We start from the raw sequence: 18,851 nt of genomic DNA on the forward strand, positions 1-18,851 counted from the left end.
ATGCCACGTATTTGATTGAATGACTAGTGTTTGCCTAGCGTCTAGTGACAAATATTACATTTATATTCAAGGCAAGAACATATTATATTAAATAGTGAGTCTTTAATGTGTGTCGATCAAGATCAGAGGCGGGAAAATTTGAGCGCAACTTTAAATTGAGGGCTTGTTAAACAGGGGCAGCAATTTCGGTATGCGGTAGGCAATATACGCAACCTGAGACATATATATGTCTCTGACGCAACCCTTAAAGATTTGTTGAAATGGTTCTTTAACATGCAGAAAGCGTTACACTCTCCATACACTCTCCATCGATTTAACCGACCTGACGTGGCTGCGTATTTACACATCCTGAACAGTCAATCATACGCTTGTTGGAAAGTTGTTCCCCACCTTTCGGAGAAACTGGGATCAAATGTTAAACCATGGGGTACCCACGGGGGAGATGGGCTAATTCGATGTTGTTTTGCCGATTTGATAAAGATTTGAATTGATAACAAGTTTATGATATTGATGCAATGTATATCTGTTTAAAACGTAAAGCCTTTTATTTTCTTTCTTTCAGGCAACAACCCCATATAAAGTCCCCCGATGTCCTGAGATACAAACTTACAAATGTTCAGCTTTATTTACGAATAAATGTGGCCATTTGAATAATTGTCCGAAAGGTAAGCGAACTGCACATACATGTTCATACATTCTACAAATGATCATCGTTTGTTTTCCTTAAGGATGTTCGCTACTCTTGTTTTGAATTTTTGCCAGATGTTCGAAATCCTCTGGTTTTATCCATGAAGTGCCATTAAAACATTTTGCCCGCAAACCCCTAATTTTCTTTTCATATTTTTATTACATATAGGTTAAAAGCCATATTTGAAAATCGTATAAAACTTGCTATTTTTTCATAGTTTTTGAAAGAAAAAAGGCGCCAATGTTAAATGTATGAAAAGTCTAGAGAGAATCATTTCCCGCCAAATTTTCAATGACTTATATCTTAGAAACAAGAACACGCACCCTTATGGTTTTTTTTTAGCTTTTCAAGTTCCTTTATTTATATACTATCAATTCATAATAGTGTTTTAAAAAGTTTATTATTTTGAAACCGAGTAGCGAGCATCCTTGAATTACAGTTTCAAATGAATTGTATTAAACATTTACTCAAAATTCACATGTACTTAGTATAAACTACTTTGAATTTATTTATTCGCCTTCTAATATTTTTTCAACCCATTTGATGTTTTTCTTATTAAAATTTACCCGTTTTATTTGTGTCTATAAGTATTGAATGTGTTGGTAAAAACCGATCATAAAAATTATAAAAGTAATATATGAATAAATCATTATAAGAAAGGTTTACTCGACGATTATGTTGATTTCAAGCCCGGTCATTGAACTCGACGATTATGTTGATTTTAAGCTCGGTCATTGAACTAACTCATCGAGTTTCGATCAATTGCCAGAATATCAAATTACGTTAAACAACAACCGTAAGTAGCTTATGCAAAGCGTGTTCACACTTTGGTGAGCATAGAAAACACGGATAAAGCAACATAACAGAGCATAGGAAAATGGTATATTTTGATAGCATTATTTGTGGGTTTGCAGTATATTTTTCCTGCACACTTAGCTAATCGAACTGAGTGTAAAAAATTCTTATTCAATAAAAACAAAATATATTTGCCTGATATGATATTGGAGTAAATGAGCATTTTAATTTTAAATCTTCGGAACTAAATATGAAATATGGAAAGTTGAACTATGTAATTAATGAATAGATGAGTCATGAGTGCAGGCTAGATCCGTTGCTTGTGTTTGCATCAAAATTAAACTGCCATGCAACAAATTAGAAAAAACCAAGAGTGGAAAAGAGGGACTGGTTGATATATCAATGATAATGAACAAGTAAAGCCATTTTAGAATATGGTAAAATTGTTTAATTTTGAGAATTATGAAATCCCACCTTCATTTAACATCCAATAACTTCACCCGAGGACAGCTCAGACAATCGACCAATCAAACAGGAGCCTTCTGAATCAGAGTTTGTAATTTTCTTCTTTGGGTGTCTGAAATTCCTCATCTATGATATTTATATCTCAAAGTAAACTTCGCGTGACCATCAACAGAAATTTCAATTTAGGTTTTCAAACATTTTTTCTAGAGGTTATTGATGTGTAAACTTGGACCGATTAACTCACAAAATAAATGAAAGTCTGACAGACTTGTATGTACATTTTGTGAGTCTGTTGCCCAGTTTACACATCAAGAACCTTAGAATTTTTTTTATATTCTAATAGTTTCCAACTAAAATATTGGCTATTTGTCTATCAATTTCACCTTTCTTCAAACCCCTAGGATTTCATTAATTTGTATCGCGTATGAATATATCACAGTGAAATGAACACGTACAGTATTTACACATAGGCTACGAATAGTTTCAGAAACATAGTTTATCGAAGTGTAAACTAACGAACACTATCCGAAAAGACTAATCACATTCAATTATTTATAGATATGCAAATCAATTAAGTTTTGTTTAATAATGTTTGTCAACTACAAATTACCAATTTAAAGTTCACGTCTTTTCCAGGTCAAGTTTGCTGTCCATTTGCTTCATCAACAGGATGTGGCAAGATGTGTATTAATATCGGTGCTCCACCACCGCCACCACCAACACCACCACCACCTCCACCTCCACCACCACCACCACCACCTCATGGGGGTGAGTATGATAATGTCTCTATCTCAGTAAATATAAATGCTTTGAAAATAAAATTCAACTGATAAAAAAATACTGAGTCTTAGATACATGATTTCTTTTATTAATTGTTATTGACTTTGAACTAGCTGTCAGTAACTGCGAGTACTATCAGATATGTGCTTTGTGTCTTTTGTTGTTAGGGATGTATAAATACCGTTCCACGTCCGGTCTGTGTTTTTGTAAGATGTTTTTTTTCTGCTTTGTATCGGAAAAAAATCAACTGGTCAAAAGTACTGAGTTAGTTCAAAACAACTTGTCGTGTTTGGTCCACGTTATTCTTGTATAAAAGTTTTCTAACGAGAAAGGCACAATAAAATACACTACAAATATATCATGGTTTATTATGATGGGACTGATGGGTTATTTTCGTTCTTCGTGATCGGCGCATTTTCGCTATCGTGATCCGTTTTTCTATAGATTTTTTTTTTTTTTATATTTTCGTGATCCGTGATCATGGAAATTTATTTTCTGTGAATCGTGATTGACAACAAAATCAACTCGTGAATCGTGATGAGACCCCCCATCAGGCCCCTCTATTATGATGCCCAGTAATTAGGTCAACAATCACGTTCAATCACATACAATCGATGACATTATTATTACTTACATTGATTATTTTTACTATCAAACAACAACAAAAATCTAAAAACTATTATCACTTTTAATTTCATTTACATAACTTGATCTTTTATTTTCCAAACCAGTGAACTCAAGAAGAAAATGAAGATCATCTTCGACTTTAATGACGTATAACTTGCAAATTGTATTCTCCACTTTAAGACCTGTATATATATGCTTCTTTCTATTTGTTATCTGCATATTGAAAAAAATAAAAAAGGCTTTCAATCCCCCCTTCCATAAATCTTCTGAAAACTCTGAAAAGCTTCCACTTGCACTTAATTATATTTCGAAATATTAATAGTCCATAGCCCTTTCAGTATACACATTATTAACAATAATGTATTATCATGCAGCTTTTCTGCATTGTTAAATACTGATTATATTTTTTTTATATCTATTTGGAGCCCCCATATCTCACAGTAATTATTAATTTATCAGTGCACATATGTAAACCATCAGATGTTTCTGACATTAATTCTAAGTCATCTGCATACAATAAGCAATTCAGCTGTAAAGAATTTAAAATAGCAAGTTTACCTAACTCATGAAAACAGTCAAGCAGATCATTAATAAACAAAGTAAATACAGCGGGCTAAAATTATCCCCTGTCGAACCCCTATGTAAAAGGTTAAGTTTTCTGTCATCGAATCTTTGTTTCCCTTTACACAAAGTTCTGTATTATTGTTCATATTCTTTATAGTGTTACAAAATAAATCACTGACTCCAGATTTTTCTAAGTGTTTAAACTAGTCTATATTGACTAACAAAATTTATAGAAGAAATATATTCATTATTCTGCAACTAACGTAAAAACAAATTTTTCGAAAAGCCTTTGACGTACGAAAAAAGTAAACAATAACATTTGTGATAATTATAAATATAAATGCAAAAAAAAAAAAAATCCAAAAATCTAGCAACTTATCATATATTACCTCTTATAAATGTATATATTATATAAGAGTAACAATATGTTACAATATTTGTATTTTAAGTATAGATAATTTGAGCTTTTAAAATTATTTATTCAATTAAAAGACAAATCGATCCCTATGACAAATTCTGCGGTTAAGAATTTCTTTAAACCTGTCTGAACGTAACATATTGGATTTTTCACCTCATTATATTGTGTTGTCATTTTCAGACAAATGTTATTCTGTTAAAACAAATCTATTAGTGACCGGTTATGCCCCTACTTTTCCTTTTGTTCTAAAAATCTTCTTCCTTGTCAATTTTTTTGAAAGTTTAAAAACAAACTTTTCAAATATCATTCTTCGATAAATAAATCAGATCAAATAATTCATTTCAAATACAACTTTGTTAACGTACATTGACAAAATATTACATAGATATAAGAAGATGTGGTATGAGTGCCATATAGACCACTCTCCACTCAAGTCACAATGTGTAAAAGTAAACCATTATAGGTCAAAGTACGGCCTTCAACACGGAGCTTTGGCTCACACCATACAGCAAGCTATAAAGGGTCCCAAAAATGACTAGCGAAAAAACATTCAAACAAGAAAACCGACGGTCTAATCTATATAAAAAACGAGAAACACTTATGAACCACATGAACAAACGTCAACCACTGAACAACAGGCTCATGTATACTTGGACGAGCTCATGGTTAATGTGAATATATTTACAATTTTATTGTGCGCCAAAAAAAAATTAGAGTAATCTGTCCTTAAAATATCTCCATAATTTAGAATAAATAATTCAATGTGAACAATACTTAAAGGGTGAATGATAAAAACTATGGTATTGATAAGTATATTAAATCTTTGTTTGCTTCAGATATATGTAATCTTCATAAAGACCCTGGACCATGCAAAGCCACATATCCGAGATATTATTACGACCATAGAAGGATGAAGTGTCGTAGATTTACCTATGGTGGCTGTAAAGGAAATGCCAATAATTTCCTGACAATAAACAAATGTAGAAAAGCTTGCAGCAAAGGTAAGCAAACAAAATGATTGGTTGCTCATAATATATATTAAGATGGTCTGGATGGGGTCTCTCATTTCATTACTCTTTAATTTTTTAGACTACTTTTCTCTATTATTTATCTATTTTACCCTGTGTTTAATTTTCTTTATATTTTAGCACCCCATTATTCTCTATTCTTCACTTATTTGCCTATTTCGCTCTATTTTGTTGTGTTTTTTTTTTGCCTTGTATTCTGCAGTTTTTGTCCGTTATTCTCAATTCTGTAAACCCAATCCAGACTCTCATTTAAATTAAACGATGTGGTATGATTGCCAAAGACCAAACAACGTAGAAGCTAGCAACTAACTATATGTCAAGGACTCAACAATGAGCAAAACACAAACCGCGTAGTAAGCTATTCAAGGCAAATTTTTTGATAAAAAATGACAAAGTAATATGATATACTAGTACTGCGACAAACGACAACTACTAAATCACAGGCTCTGGATTTGTCAGCCATTTTTCTATATTCTGTATAAATTTTGCTCAGTATTCATTATTCTATACATTTTACCCTTTATTCTCTAATCTATATTTTTGGCCTATTTTTTTTTTTTTTGTTCTTCTTTTTAATGACACTTTTTTTTGTAGTTTTGGCCTATTATTTTCTATTCTGTAAAACCCATCAAGATCCTCATAAAATACTTTTCAAAATATTCATTTATTAATGTGTTTCCTTAAAGTAGAACTATATTTTTATTATACTTTTTTTTCTGATTTTATATGCATACGATGACTGAACGATAGCATGATCAATATTATTGTCACGTGATACATTTGCATAATCACTTGATTATATAAATGAGAAGATGTGGTATGAGTGCCAATGTCACAATGTGTAAAAAGTAAAAAATTATAGGTCAAAGTACGGCCTTCAACACGGAGCCTTGGCTCACAACGAACTTTAAGCTATAAAGCCCCAAAAAGACTATTGTAAAACAATTCAAACAGGAAAACCAACAGTCTAATCTATATAAAAAACAAGAAACGAGAAACACTTATGAACCACACCAACTAACGACAACCATTGAACAAAAGGCTGCTGACTTAGGACAGGAGCATAAAAATGCAGCGGGTTTAAACGGTTTATAAGGCGCCAACCTTCACCCTAACCTGAAATAACATAACATTACATGTATGCTTACTTTTTGAAATTTTGTATTGTAGTGTACGATTGCTACGCACCAATAACCAAAGGTACATGTCATAAACATATCCGACGTTGGGGCTACGATAAGCACAGAAGACAGTGTGTCCGTTTCTCGTATTCAGGATGTGGTGGTAACAGCAACAACTTTCCAAGTAAACATGACTGCAAAAGATATTGCAGAACACACTGTAAGTATTTACCGCTCGTACTTCGGTACCGGCATGAAAATACGGATATTGTGTTATAAAAAATTTACCGTTACATTTTTGGAAATTATTCTAAATTCAAGACAAAACTTCCTGCCTTAAAGCTCTGACTTCTTGACATCTATGGCTATACGTTTTGTCCTTTTTGGTCTATAAGCTCTTTATTTTTTCGTAAGTTTTGGTTTTTTAAATATTTTGGCCATGATCATCACTGAAGAGATATTTATTGTCGATATGCGCAGCTGATGCAGAAAAATTAAACCGTTAATGTTACCACGAATTAAGGTGAATGGGAACTCTAAATGTTCGACGATAGATTTTTCTTAAACTTTCGTAAAAGACTTCTGGGTCAAGATATTTTCAAATTTCAAAATAAAATTTTTAGGTCACGGCCCTCGTTTTTTGTTAAAATACATTGAAATAATGAAATCGCAATTATTTTATATGGGTTATATAGGGAAACTAAATTTTCCTAATGAGGAATCATTAAACGATAGAATTGTTAAGGATTCAATGAGAGAATTGCTTTTCATAAACACCTCCGAAATATCAAATTAAAATAGGGGGGTCACGGTCCTTATTTTCTTAAAAAATTTAAAAAAAAACACAAATTTTCCTTTAAAATGAATATTATCTGACCTTAATTTTTACGGATTTTTTCTAAAAGTTTGGAATACACTTAACGACACTTAATTTTTTTTATAGTTTAATCTTTGAATTTCACGGGTTAGATGTTTCTGTTACATATTGAACGATACTAAGTAAAATATTTTTAACTAAAAAAGTAAATTTGCAACATGCCAGGAAGCAATGCTCAGAAAAAAACACCCGATCTACCTGAAATCCTTTTTTGGTACCACTGCCAAAATCACATACTTAACTTTTTGATTGGTACATTATCCATAATCCTTTGTATCTTAAAATGCCGAAATATAAGGTTTCCGTTATGATTAGAAATGCATTTCAAATGTTAAACTGAAAATATCCTATTGGTTGTAAATCCACAAAGAATACCCGTCACGAGCACCTGACTTATTTCCGTTTTTTTTTATTGTATTCGTGCTGCTCGGTTGCTAGGTTTCTAAAAAATGTTTGGTGGACTTGTTTGTCATTTCGTCTATGACTTTTTTGTTTTTCGTCGCCATTTTGATTGTCTCTTTGGGATTTTCTCTGTCTTTTAAAGGAAGTATTTAGTTGAATGTATCTGAGAAATAGAAATAACCAAACTTATTGGACTGTCTAACACACCACAAACACACCAGGAACCACAAACACATAAATCGTCAGATAAATAAGACGTACAAAAAGACAAAGCTGTAATGTTTAATTCGTTTAGAATGTTAGAATGTTTGAAACTGACAGGCGATCATACTGCTTACACAGGCATGGGTATTTGTACTTTCAAATAACCATGCAATACAATTTCTTCTTAGAAACGATTTTACAATGTTGAAATAGATCATCACTTGTGTTTGTGCGGTTCGCCCTTTATTAAACAAAAAATCTGACAAGCGCGCGCGCACTTCAAGTTATCATTGTGAAATGAGAACACTTTATAAATTGCTTGCATCCGAAGCGCGTTTTTTGGCTTAACCTTCATTAGGAATGCTTAATGCCGAATATTTAAAAGCCAATGATGTATTAGAACTGAAAGAGTTGAAGAGCTATATGACCAACGAGGACCTTAATAATAGCCAAATCTAACTAATATCAGCTTTGCGTGAGGTTCTAGTGGATGAAACCTTTTTTTTTTTTAAAAACACGAACCTGTTGTTCGGTGGTTGTCGTTTGTTGATGTGGTTCATAAGTGTTTCTCGTATCTCGTTTTTTTATACAGAAGACCGTTGGTTTTCCTGTTTGAATTGTTTTACACTTGTCGTTTTGGGGTCCTTTATAGCTTGCTATTTGGTGTGAGCCAAGGTTCCGTGTTGAAGGCCGTACTTTGACCTATAATTGTTTACTTTTTACACATTGTGACTTGGATAGAGAGTTGTCTCATTGGCACTCATACCGCATCTTCTTATTTATATAAATATTTATAGTTGTTGTGGTGAGTTTACGTTCACGCGGACCATATGTTAAAAAAATTGCATCAGCTCAATAGTCAATGCTTTGGTACCTTTCTGAAATATTTCTTTGATCAAATTAAAAATTATTTAGAGATTAACGTTCTACCTCTTCCAGACAAAGTTAAACTTGGACGAATTTGTTCATTCTTTTTTCGTCTCTGTGGCTTTATAGCTACCCAAGTAGTTACACATCTTTAGATTTCAATGTTTTATTTTATTTGAGCGTCTCTGATAAGGTAAATCGCACGCACCAAATGTTAACAGTATTATTGCCATTGAGTTTGTGTTTGTATGGATTACATGCAACACAACTGTGTACAAAAGCAACTCATTTATATCAAAAGAGAGGCAGAAGATATCAAAGTGATATTCAAACTCATAAGTCGAAAACAAATTGACAATGCCATAGCAAAAAACAAAAGACGACGGAAAGACAATCAACAGTACACAAAACACAACATAAAAACAAAAGACTGATCAACACAAACCCCACCAAAAATCGAGGTTTTCCGGAAGGTATTATGTCAACCATGATCATAGATATATTCTCACCTCCTTAGTTACATAGATATTTTCAAATCTGTTTCACTAGACCTCTTTTAATATCATTGTTGAGCTTGATAATTCTGAAATCACATAACTGATTTAAAGAGTTATCTCCCTTAAACAAGGTATACCACCTTACTCTTTCAATCAGAAATGCGTTTGTAATAGTCAGTTTTGTCAATATATTCTATGCATTAAATTGAAACAGAAGGAAAATAATCTATGTATCCTACAAGCTTAGAATATATTTATGAAAATGGTTGACACAAACGTTCAAGTGATTTTAAAGAGGTATGTCCCTTAACATAGATCTACATCCTTCAATGGTATATCTATACTCTTGTATTAAATCGTTTCAGATAAACCATGTCCAACATTCAAATGCCACTTACGATGCTCAAATGGATACGACACCAACTCTCATGGATGTCAGCTATGTAAATGTAAACCAATCAAATACGATTGTAAGAAAACATACTGTAAAAATAAATGCTTAAATGGATACAAGAAAGATTCTAATGGGTGCGAGACGTGCGACTGTAACACCTGGGTTTGTAAGAAACAGTACTGTCACCGCCATTGCAAACATGGATATGAGAAGGACAGTCATGGATGTCAGACATGTAAATGTAAGCCATGGGTTTGTCAAGCACTACCTTGTCCTAAACCGTGTCCACATGGGGTTGAGAAGGATAGTAAGGGATGTCCTACATGTACATGTAAACCATGGGTTTGTCCGTTAATACATTGTACTAAACCATGTCCACATGGGTATGAGAAGGACAGTCATGGATGTCAGACATGTACATGTAAACCATATAAATGTCCAAAAAAACCATATTGTCCTAAACCATGTCCACATGGGTATGTGATCGATAGTAACGGATGTCAGACATGCACATGTAAACCATGTCCGAAAACACCATATTGTTTTAAACCGTGTCCTCATGGATATGTGATCGATAGTAACGGATGTCAGACATGCACATGTAAACCATGTCCGAAAAAACCATATTGTCCTAAACCATGTCCTAATGGGTATGTGATCGATAGTAACGGATGTCAGACATGCACATGTAAACCGTGTCCTAAAAAACCCTATTGTCCCAAACCATGTCCACATGGGTATGTGATCGATAGTAACGGATGTCAGACATGCACATGTAAACCATGTCCGAAAAAACCATATTGTCCCAAACCATGTCCACATGGGTATGTGATCGATAGTAACGGGTGTCAGACATGCACATGTAAACCGTGTCCGAAAAAACCATATTGTCCCAAACCATGTCCACATGGGTATGTGTTCGATAGTAACGGGTGTCAGACATGTACTTGTAAACCATGTCCGAAAAAACCATATTGTCCTAAACCATGTCCTCATGGATATGTGATCGATAGTAGCGGGTGTCAGACATGTACTTGTAAACCATGTCCGAAAAAACCATATTGTCCTAAACCATGTCCTCATGGATATGTGATCGATAGTAACGGATGTCAGACATGCACATGTAAACCATGTCCGAAAAAACCATATTGTCCTAAACCATGTCCTCATGGGTATGTGATCGATAGTAACGGATGTCAGACATGTAAATGTAAACCATATGTCTGTCCGAAAAAACCATATTGTCCTAAACCTTGTCCTCATGGGTATGAGATCGATAGTAACGGATGTCAGACATGTACCTGTAAGATTTATGTTTGTCCTAAAAAACCATATTGTCCTAAACCCTGTCCTCATGGGTATGTGATCGACAGTAACGGATGTCAGACATGTACATGTAAACCTTATATCTGTCCGAAAAAACCATATTGTCCTAAACCATGTCCTCACGGGTATGTGATCGACAGTAACGGATGCCAGACATGTACCTGTAAACCTTATGTTTGTCCTAAAAAACCATATTGTCCCACACCATGTCCACATGGGTATGAGACGGACAGCAATGGGTGCCAGACATGTAAATGTAAACCATATGTCTGTAAAAAACCATACTGTCTTAAAGCGTGTCAATATGGGTATTGGATGGACAATCATGGCTGTCAGACATGTAAATGTAAACCATATATTTGTGTTAAACCAGAGTGTCCAATACCATGTCTTCATGGGTATGAGATGGACAGTAATAAATGTCAGACATGTAAATGTAAACCATATATTTGTAAAAAAGTATATTGCACCAATCGTTGTAACAACGGTTATAAGAAAGATTCATATGGGTGTGCAACATGTGATTGTATCAGTTGGAATTGCAAAAAGCAATATTGTACAACTCATTGTCCAAATGGTTATAAAATTGACTCCCATGGATGCAAAACATGCTACTGTAATCATTAGTTATAGTATGCAAACAGTAGCGATATTATTGTTCTACAAACTAGGTTTTGGGTCTATCTTTCACTGAAAGTAAAATACAACTTTAAATTATAAACTATTTGTTTTGTTGAACTTTACATATCGTTTTGCCTTATTGTTATGTTTAGGTTAAGTTTTGTTGTCTATCTTAAAAGTAAGGTACAACTTCTAATTGTAAACTATATATATTTTTTTGTTTAATTGTTATGTTTAAATGATATTGTTTTTGCAATTCTAACGGAATACATTACATACAAGTAATCATACTAATAAAATGTTTTAACATGAATGGATATTTACAATTTTTTCAAGTTATCACAAACTGCTATCAAAACACATTTTAATATGAAATCTTCAATCGTTACAGAAGCATTTAGTTACTGAGGTTTCAAATCACAATGATATAGTTTAATCAGAGCTAAACATTTTTAGGCTTCTCAATGATTACATAATTTCTAGAAAAAAGGTGAAAGATACCAAAGGTCTATTCAAACATAAAAGACAAAGCCCTGGCCCTTGCCACGAGCAGGATTTGATACTCACAACCTCATTATTGACAGGCTAGTGATCGCTGTAGATAAACTACTTAGATCAATCGGCAACCAAAGCACCACAATAAGTCGAGGAAGTACAGAGGATGCAACGACGAAAGAAGATAAAAAAAAAGACGAAAGAGCAGTTATTAACTAAAATACATAACCCAATCAAAACCCAGGGACGCATATCGTGTTGACCTTTAATCATCAATGATGATTAGAATATTCATAGAAGTCATACATGTTAAATCATATAAATGTATGCAAGATATGTATTTTACTTGCACTCGTACCGCTTGAAATTAAAACCAATGTTGCCTTAAAGTCTAAATAGGAATATAGTTTTATTTTTCGTGCATGTTCATCATTGTTGACACCGTTAAAAGAGAGGTGTACCTTACACAAAAACTGTTCTAACAGCATTATGAGGAAGAACGATTGAAATCGATAAGATGTATGGTCACCATCAGGAATTGGTTGGACCACTATGATGTGTCGCTGTTTAAACTCACGAGCGACACGTATTCGCAGATTTAGTATATGTAGTTTTTATTTACATTTACTTCATATTTCTTTTTATAAGTACAACGTACAAGGCAAACTATTGGCGGCCATGAATTGTATTTGAAAAAAATTCTAGAACAGGCATGTTTGTTTAGGCTCGTTTCTCAATATAGTTACTTACCAAGGATATTTTCATCTTGTCGTACCAACAATCTTTGTCTCTTTTACCTCTATTATGACATCACCGAATGTGACTTATCAACATTTTGTTTACTTGTAATGCTTCACACATCAGGTGCCTATTGCGGTCCTAGACCTTTCTATCCTTCCCTGAACACCAGGGTTCATCCCCGGATTCAGTAAGATATTTGTTGCCCAATTTTATATTTATGTTTTCTTTTTTGTGGACTTGATTTTATAATTTTTTAGCCATAATATTTTGTTTTTTTCGACTTATGGTTTTTGATTTCTCCCCTTGTATCTTCTTTCTCGTTTTAATATATAAGTAAGTATTTTTGAATACATAACGATAGTGCTTTTCAAAATGTACAGCTTTTCACGATACCATCAAAGTTCTATGGTATATCACCCTCATTGAAATTCATCAGTATCCCTCAGTTTGGTCCACTTTATATAGGTTCGGAACAAAGACCTCCAAACATATAGCTGATTTCGAGATATAACAATGAAAGGTATATAGTCGATGATGATCTGTTAGACTAATTATGAAACTTAAATACATGTGTTTGACTCAGATTGACGTCTGGTCTCAAATCGAGGTCAAATATGACGGCTGATTCAGATCGACGTTCGGTTTCAAATCGACGTCAAATCTGACGGCACACTAAAGTTCATGTTCGAAGTATATTCCCCCTCTCTCTCAAATCATCATCAAATTCTTGTATTTTCTTTTCGACGTCTTTTTGTTGCACCTGACGGAATACCTACTCTTCGTATCTTGGTAAAATAATGCATCTTGATATCAGATTCACTAAACATCTTTTAAACATGTTAAAGAAACGAATTAAAGTTTACGAAAACAAAGAACAGGAATACCGTTTTTAAGTCATGTATGTGTCGTGTTACGAAGAGACATACATTAATGCAGTCCGATAAATACAATTTTATCATCGAACGCATAAAAAAACTTTGCCAGTCCTTAAAGAAGCCGAACACTCAAAACAAACAAAACTAATAGTTCTAAGTTTACCAGTTCGGTTTATATTCTAGACCGAATATATATGTGACTGTATCTGTCACAAGAAATAGGAGAGAAATAGAATACAACAGTCTTCAGTCTCTTTTTATAACAAAATCCAAATAAAATTAAATATCAACAGGTCTTCATTAACGATTTGCATGTATTGTTTCAAAACTTTAGCTATGTAATGCATGGATACATCAAATTGGTTCGTGAATCTTTAAACCGATTGTCCAGCCCTTATTCCCAGTTAAACAACAGTATACAAAACACAACATTGAAAACTAAGACTGAGCAACACGAACCCCACCAAAAAACTGGAGGTGATCTCATGTTCTGCGGAAGAGTAAACAGATGATTCTCCATCTTGTTGCCCATATAAGTACAAACCCGTTGATAAGTTTAATTCGGTAGATCACATTCGAGGAAAAGAGAACGGGATTGTGGTTACGACAATTGGAGCAGTTCCCTCGTCATCTGTGAAACAGATATTCCATAACGGTTAACCAACTCGTAACGGTGATTAAATATTGATATACAAGATTTGAACATCGATAAACTACGGTAACCTCTTATCTAATACGTTCGATGAGACTAAACACTCAAATCATATTGTCATCCTGTTGATAACTTAATGAGATTTATATGAATTGTATCAACTCTTCAAATAAAACCCTTCCTCGATCATACATGCTCTTTGCGAAGTGTCAGACAATGTACATGATTAGTTTCTGAATCTGTAACTATCGGGCGTTACTCATAAACTCATTACTAAATTCCTTCAGAAAATTTCAAAGTCTGTACAAATGTAATTAAGCCTTTTATTGCATTATTCAATAACATTCCAATATGATTGATCACTGCCTAGTGGTTAGAAACTTTTTAAAATAAATCAATTCTGTGAATACTGTTAGTATTAAAACTAGCTCAATACTATTTCTTGATGGATTACTAGGTACGTAATTAAACACATTCTATACTGTATAAAACATATGACTTGTAAAAATGAAGCCGGGTGAAACTTCTACATAGAATTGGATTGGATGGAAGAGAACTTACCGCAAAAACTCCGGTATTAAATTTAGACCGCATTTTGCCAAGATTTTTCCGAATTATTTTTTAGGGTCTGGATGGGGTGTATTGCATTCCATTTGCATTTTCCATTCTTTATCTATTTTTCTCATTATTCCCTATTCTACAATGTATATAATTACGCTTTTCATTATTTTGTATTCTTAATTTGTTGGCCTTTTTCTCTATTTTTTTTTTTTTTATTGCTCTTTATTGTGCACTTTTTGTCAGTTATTCTCTATTCTGTAAACACCATCCAGACCCTCATTTATACATAGTGTTATGATAACTCATACGGTGTTTATCACCAATCACCATTATGTACGATATTACTAATTCATCATTAGACAACAAGAAATGGGATATATCTATTTGTATTAAACATCGCGACTAATTTAGAGACTAGTTATAGTCGAGATTATCTCACTAAGAAAATTACAGACATAAACAAGTACATGAGTAGGAACTATTTGTTTTAAATATGTACTACTTTCCAGTATGTTCTTTTTTGACCGGGCCCGATTAGGTGGTGTAACATCTTACAAAGTCTATCCAAATTATTTTTGCCAAGAATTCCGCTCAAGCCGGTGCTAGGGGCCGTCTTAAACTTGCTGTGAGGTGAGAGTTTTTTTTTGTTTGGTTTTTTTTTTTTTTGCTTCGTGTTGAAGGCCTCACTGTGACATCGAGATGAAGAACAGCAATAAAAGTACTGTTCCTTTGCTTTTTGTGGTTTTTTTTTACTTTGCATGTACTGATTTTGTGTCAAGGATGGATACCCAATATCCTTTGTTTTTCTATTACACATATATACTAGTCAACAAAGAAACGATACAAGGCAATGTATTTTCCATATATAATGATATTGGATGCACTGTACCAAGGTAAATATTTGCTCAATTGGTCTAATATATACAGAGTGATTTTTCTAATCAAAACCATTGATTTGAGGCAAATACGCGATTTTTTTTTTGGCAATTTTTGTTATTTCAAAAATCGTATTTTCACCCAAAAATTCAAAAATCGATATTAGAACTTAACATGGTAATTTTTACTTTCCAATTTGGTCAGATTCTTTTAATCATATGCATTTACTTTGTAAATGAATGTTTTTCATTGTATAATTTAACAGTTTTCCTATTTATTATATTTTATGATAAATTGGAGTTCAAACTTGTGTATCGTTACTTTTGGTGACTAGTATAGATATAAGAAGATGTGGTATGAGTGGCAATGAGACAACTCTCCATCCAAGTCACAACTTGTAAAAGTAAACCATTATAAGTCAAAATACGGCCTTCAACACAGAGCCTCGGCTCACACCGAACACCAAGCCTTAAAGGGCCCAAAAAAATGACTAGTGTAAAACCATTCAAACAGGAAAACCAACGGTCTAATCTATATAAAAACGAGAAACGAGAAACACTTATGAACCACATAACAAACGACTTAAAATTTAGAACATCCGGCGCGCGTTTCGTCTGCAATAGGCTCATCATGACGCTCAAATCAGAAAAAAAGGTCAAAAAAAAAAGAACGAAGCTGCAGAATATTTAGGATCCAAAAGCCGAAAGGTTTTATCATAAACAGTTAAGGTAATCAATTCTTGGGGGTCAAATTAGCTTTATATTTTATGGCATTGGTAAAAAAAAATGTGCATTCATAAACACGTACCTTTGGTTGTCGCATTTATAGGAGTAACACGACAGGTGTGGTATGTGGATCCCGATCTGCTTACTTTTCCGGAGTACTTGATATATCACCCCCAGTTTTTGTAGGGATCGTGTTGCTAAGTCTTTAGTTTTCTTTATTGTGTTTTGTGCACTGTTTGCCTTTTCGTCGTTTCGATTTTTTTGCCATGGCATTGTGAGTTTGTTTTTGACTTGATTTTAATATTTAATTAATTCCACAGGCCCGGAGTCAGGAGTTAGGCGGGGGCGCACCTGGTACTTGCCGCGCCCCTAAAAAACAAATATAAATGTAATTCATAGGACTAGTAAAAAAAATATGGTCCTCTAGCTCTTAATTCTCAAGAGCGCCACCTCATAAATATCAACACCTGGGTAACGCCTGATCTACGCTTTTAGCACTGAACGTTTCTTATCAAAGAAATTCGATCAAATACTTGTTAATCATGTTAATGTATATTTAAGTCCATGAACAAGTACATTGTTATCAGAAATATATGGACGCATGATCTACCGATTGTATAAAAAAAAATGGAGATGCAGTATGATAACCAATGAGACAATTTCCAACCAAAAACCAAGACCAAAGGACGAAAATATTAAAAGTATGGTCAACGTGTGGCTTTCAACAATGAAAACATGTCCTTACCGTAAAGTTCGCTAAAAAGAGATCCCCGGCATTAACAAATATGAAAACCAGCTACAATGAGAACACATTCCTAGAAATTTTTGACTTGAGCAGGTCGAGCTGATCCCTTAAGAATCCTTTTGGTAACATATACTCTCCACATCCTTCCAATTCAAAGCTGGCCCTTTCAATAAGAAATGCAGGTTCAACAATTAAAGTAAATAACACGTTATAGAAATGATACTAGTAGCAAATAGGGAAATTTAAACTGTAACGAGCATAGTTATTACGATATGTGTGTCGTATAACTACATGTACATGTAACTATTTCTAAACGGAAAATTTTATACACACAGAAGAAGTATACTTAACAACAAAATTATTTTCATTTACCTGTGTATAATATGACGCAGGTTTCTTCAAAAGTGATGATTTTCTATAAATTGTTTGAAAATTTCACAGTGATATCATACTTTAACTTTGTTTAAACCTGTTTATTTACTTTTGACTTTAATTATTTATCCCTTGTAATTTTTTATTAACTGTGTTTTTGCATTCAGGTGTCACAGGTCAAATTTATTCGTTCATTGTGTGTGTTAATTTACGTTTTTTGATTGAGTTAAGCCTTCCAATAGATATTTTATAGTGTGTTTTTCTATGTTGTGATGTTATACTATTGTTTCAGAAAAGGGAGAAGGTTTGATTTTTTTGTCAATCACGATTCACAGAAAATAAATTTCCATGATCACGGATCACGAAAATATAAAAAAAAAATCTGTAGAAAAACGGATCACGATAGCGAAAATGCGCCGATCACGAAGAACGAAAATAACCCATCAGGCCCCTCATAAAACTTCCATTAAAAAAGGGAATTTAAAACCAGCATTAGAACAGCTGTGTATAAATATCGATATCAAAGCAAATTCAAGCCAACACGCAAACAATGGCTACTATGCAAGTGAGTGCTTTTGAGACTCGCTGTCCACCACCAGTAGTATTAGCCAAGATGTAGTAAAACAAATTACAAAATATCGAATTAAATTTACATTCGGAATTATGTGGTATGCGAAGCGAAAAATTTCTAATGTTGACTTGCAATCAACTGAAATGAGATTTTAAGAAGTAAGTACAACCAACTGAACATAACCTCAATGTTACATAACTGTGTCAGTTGAAATGTTATCAAGAATTAATATCAAAGTAATATCATGCCAGCAGAGAAAATCTTGCTACTAGGCGTCCATCTGCCGGTCATTTTGTTCTATATGGCCATAATGTTTATCATGGCGATATGATATCAACCTTGTATTCACATTGAACATTCTCGTAAATTCGAGAACTTTGTTATAAATTATTTTTTTTAATGCGCATTCAATCGTCTCTGCTGTGCGAGGTTAGAGTCTCAACTTGACAGTGCCAAAAATATAAAAATCAGTGCCAAAAATATAAATATAACATGTTGACATATATTTGCAGAAATTAATAATTGTGCTGAAAAATATTTGCTCCATTAACTCAATTTAATTCG

General features: G+C 33.4%; 1 protein-coding gene across 1 annotated transcript; it reads left to right on the forward strand.

The window, feature by feature from the left end:
* Window positions 1–2,628: 2,628 nt before the first annotated feature.
* On the forward strand, window positions 2,629–18,806 carry LOC127722242 (cysteine-rich motor neuron 1 protein-like). Its single transcript, XM_052229138.1, has 5 exons — window positions 2,629–2,716; window positions 5,174–5,338; window positions 6,536–6,706; window positions 9,699–10,464; window positions 18,800–18,806. Exons 1-5 carry the CDS (start codon window positions 2,629–2,631, stop codon window positions 18,804–18,806), a joined length of 1,197 nt encoding a protein of 398 aa, XP_052085098.1.
* The last annotated feature ends 45 nt before the right edge of the window (window positions 18,807–18,851 follow it).

Source organism: Mytilus californianus, unplaced genomic scaffold (assembly GCF_021869535.1).
Source record: "Mytilus californianus isolate M0D057914Y unplaced genomic scaffold, xbMytCali1.0.p SCAF_12, whole genome shotgun sequence".
NCBI lineage: Eukaryota > Metazoa > Mollusca > Bivalvia > Mytilida > Mytilidae > Mytilus > Mytilus californianus.

Bases quoted from the DNA above. Each gene is read 5' to 3' on its own strand.
- LOC127722242 (XM_052229138.1), top strand. From the start codon at position 2,629: ATGTGTATTAATATCGGTGCTCCACCACCGCCACCACCAACACCACCA. The intron at 2,717-5,173 runs GTGAGTATGATA...TGTTTGCTTCAG, and splicing joins ACCACCACCACCTCATGGGG to ATATATGTAATCTTCATAAA. The intron at 5,339-6,535 runs GTAAGCAAACAA...TTTGTATTGTAG, and splicing joins TAGAAAAGCTTGCAGCAAAG to TGTACGATTGCTACGCACCA.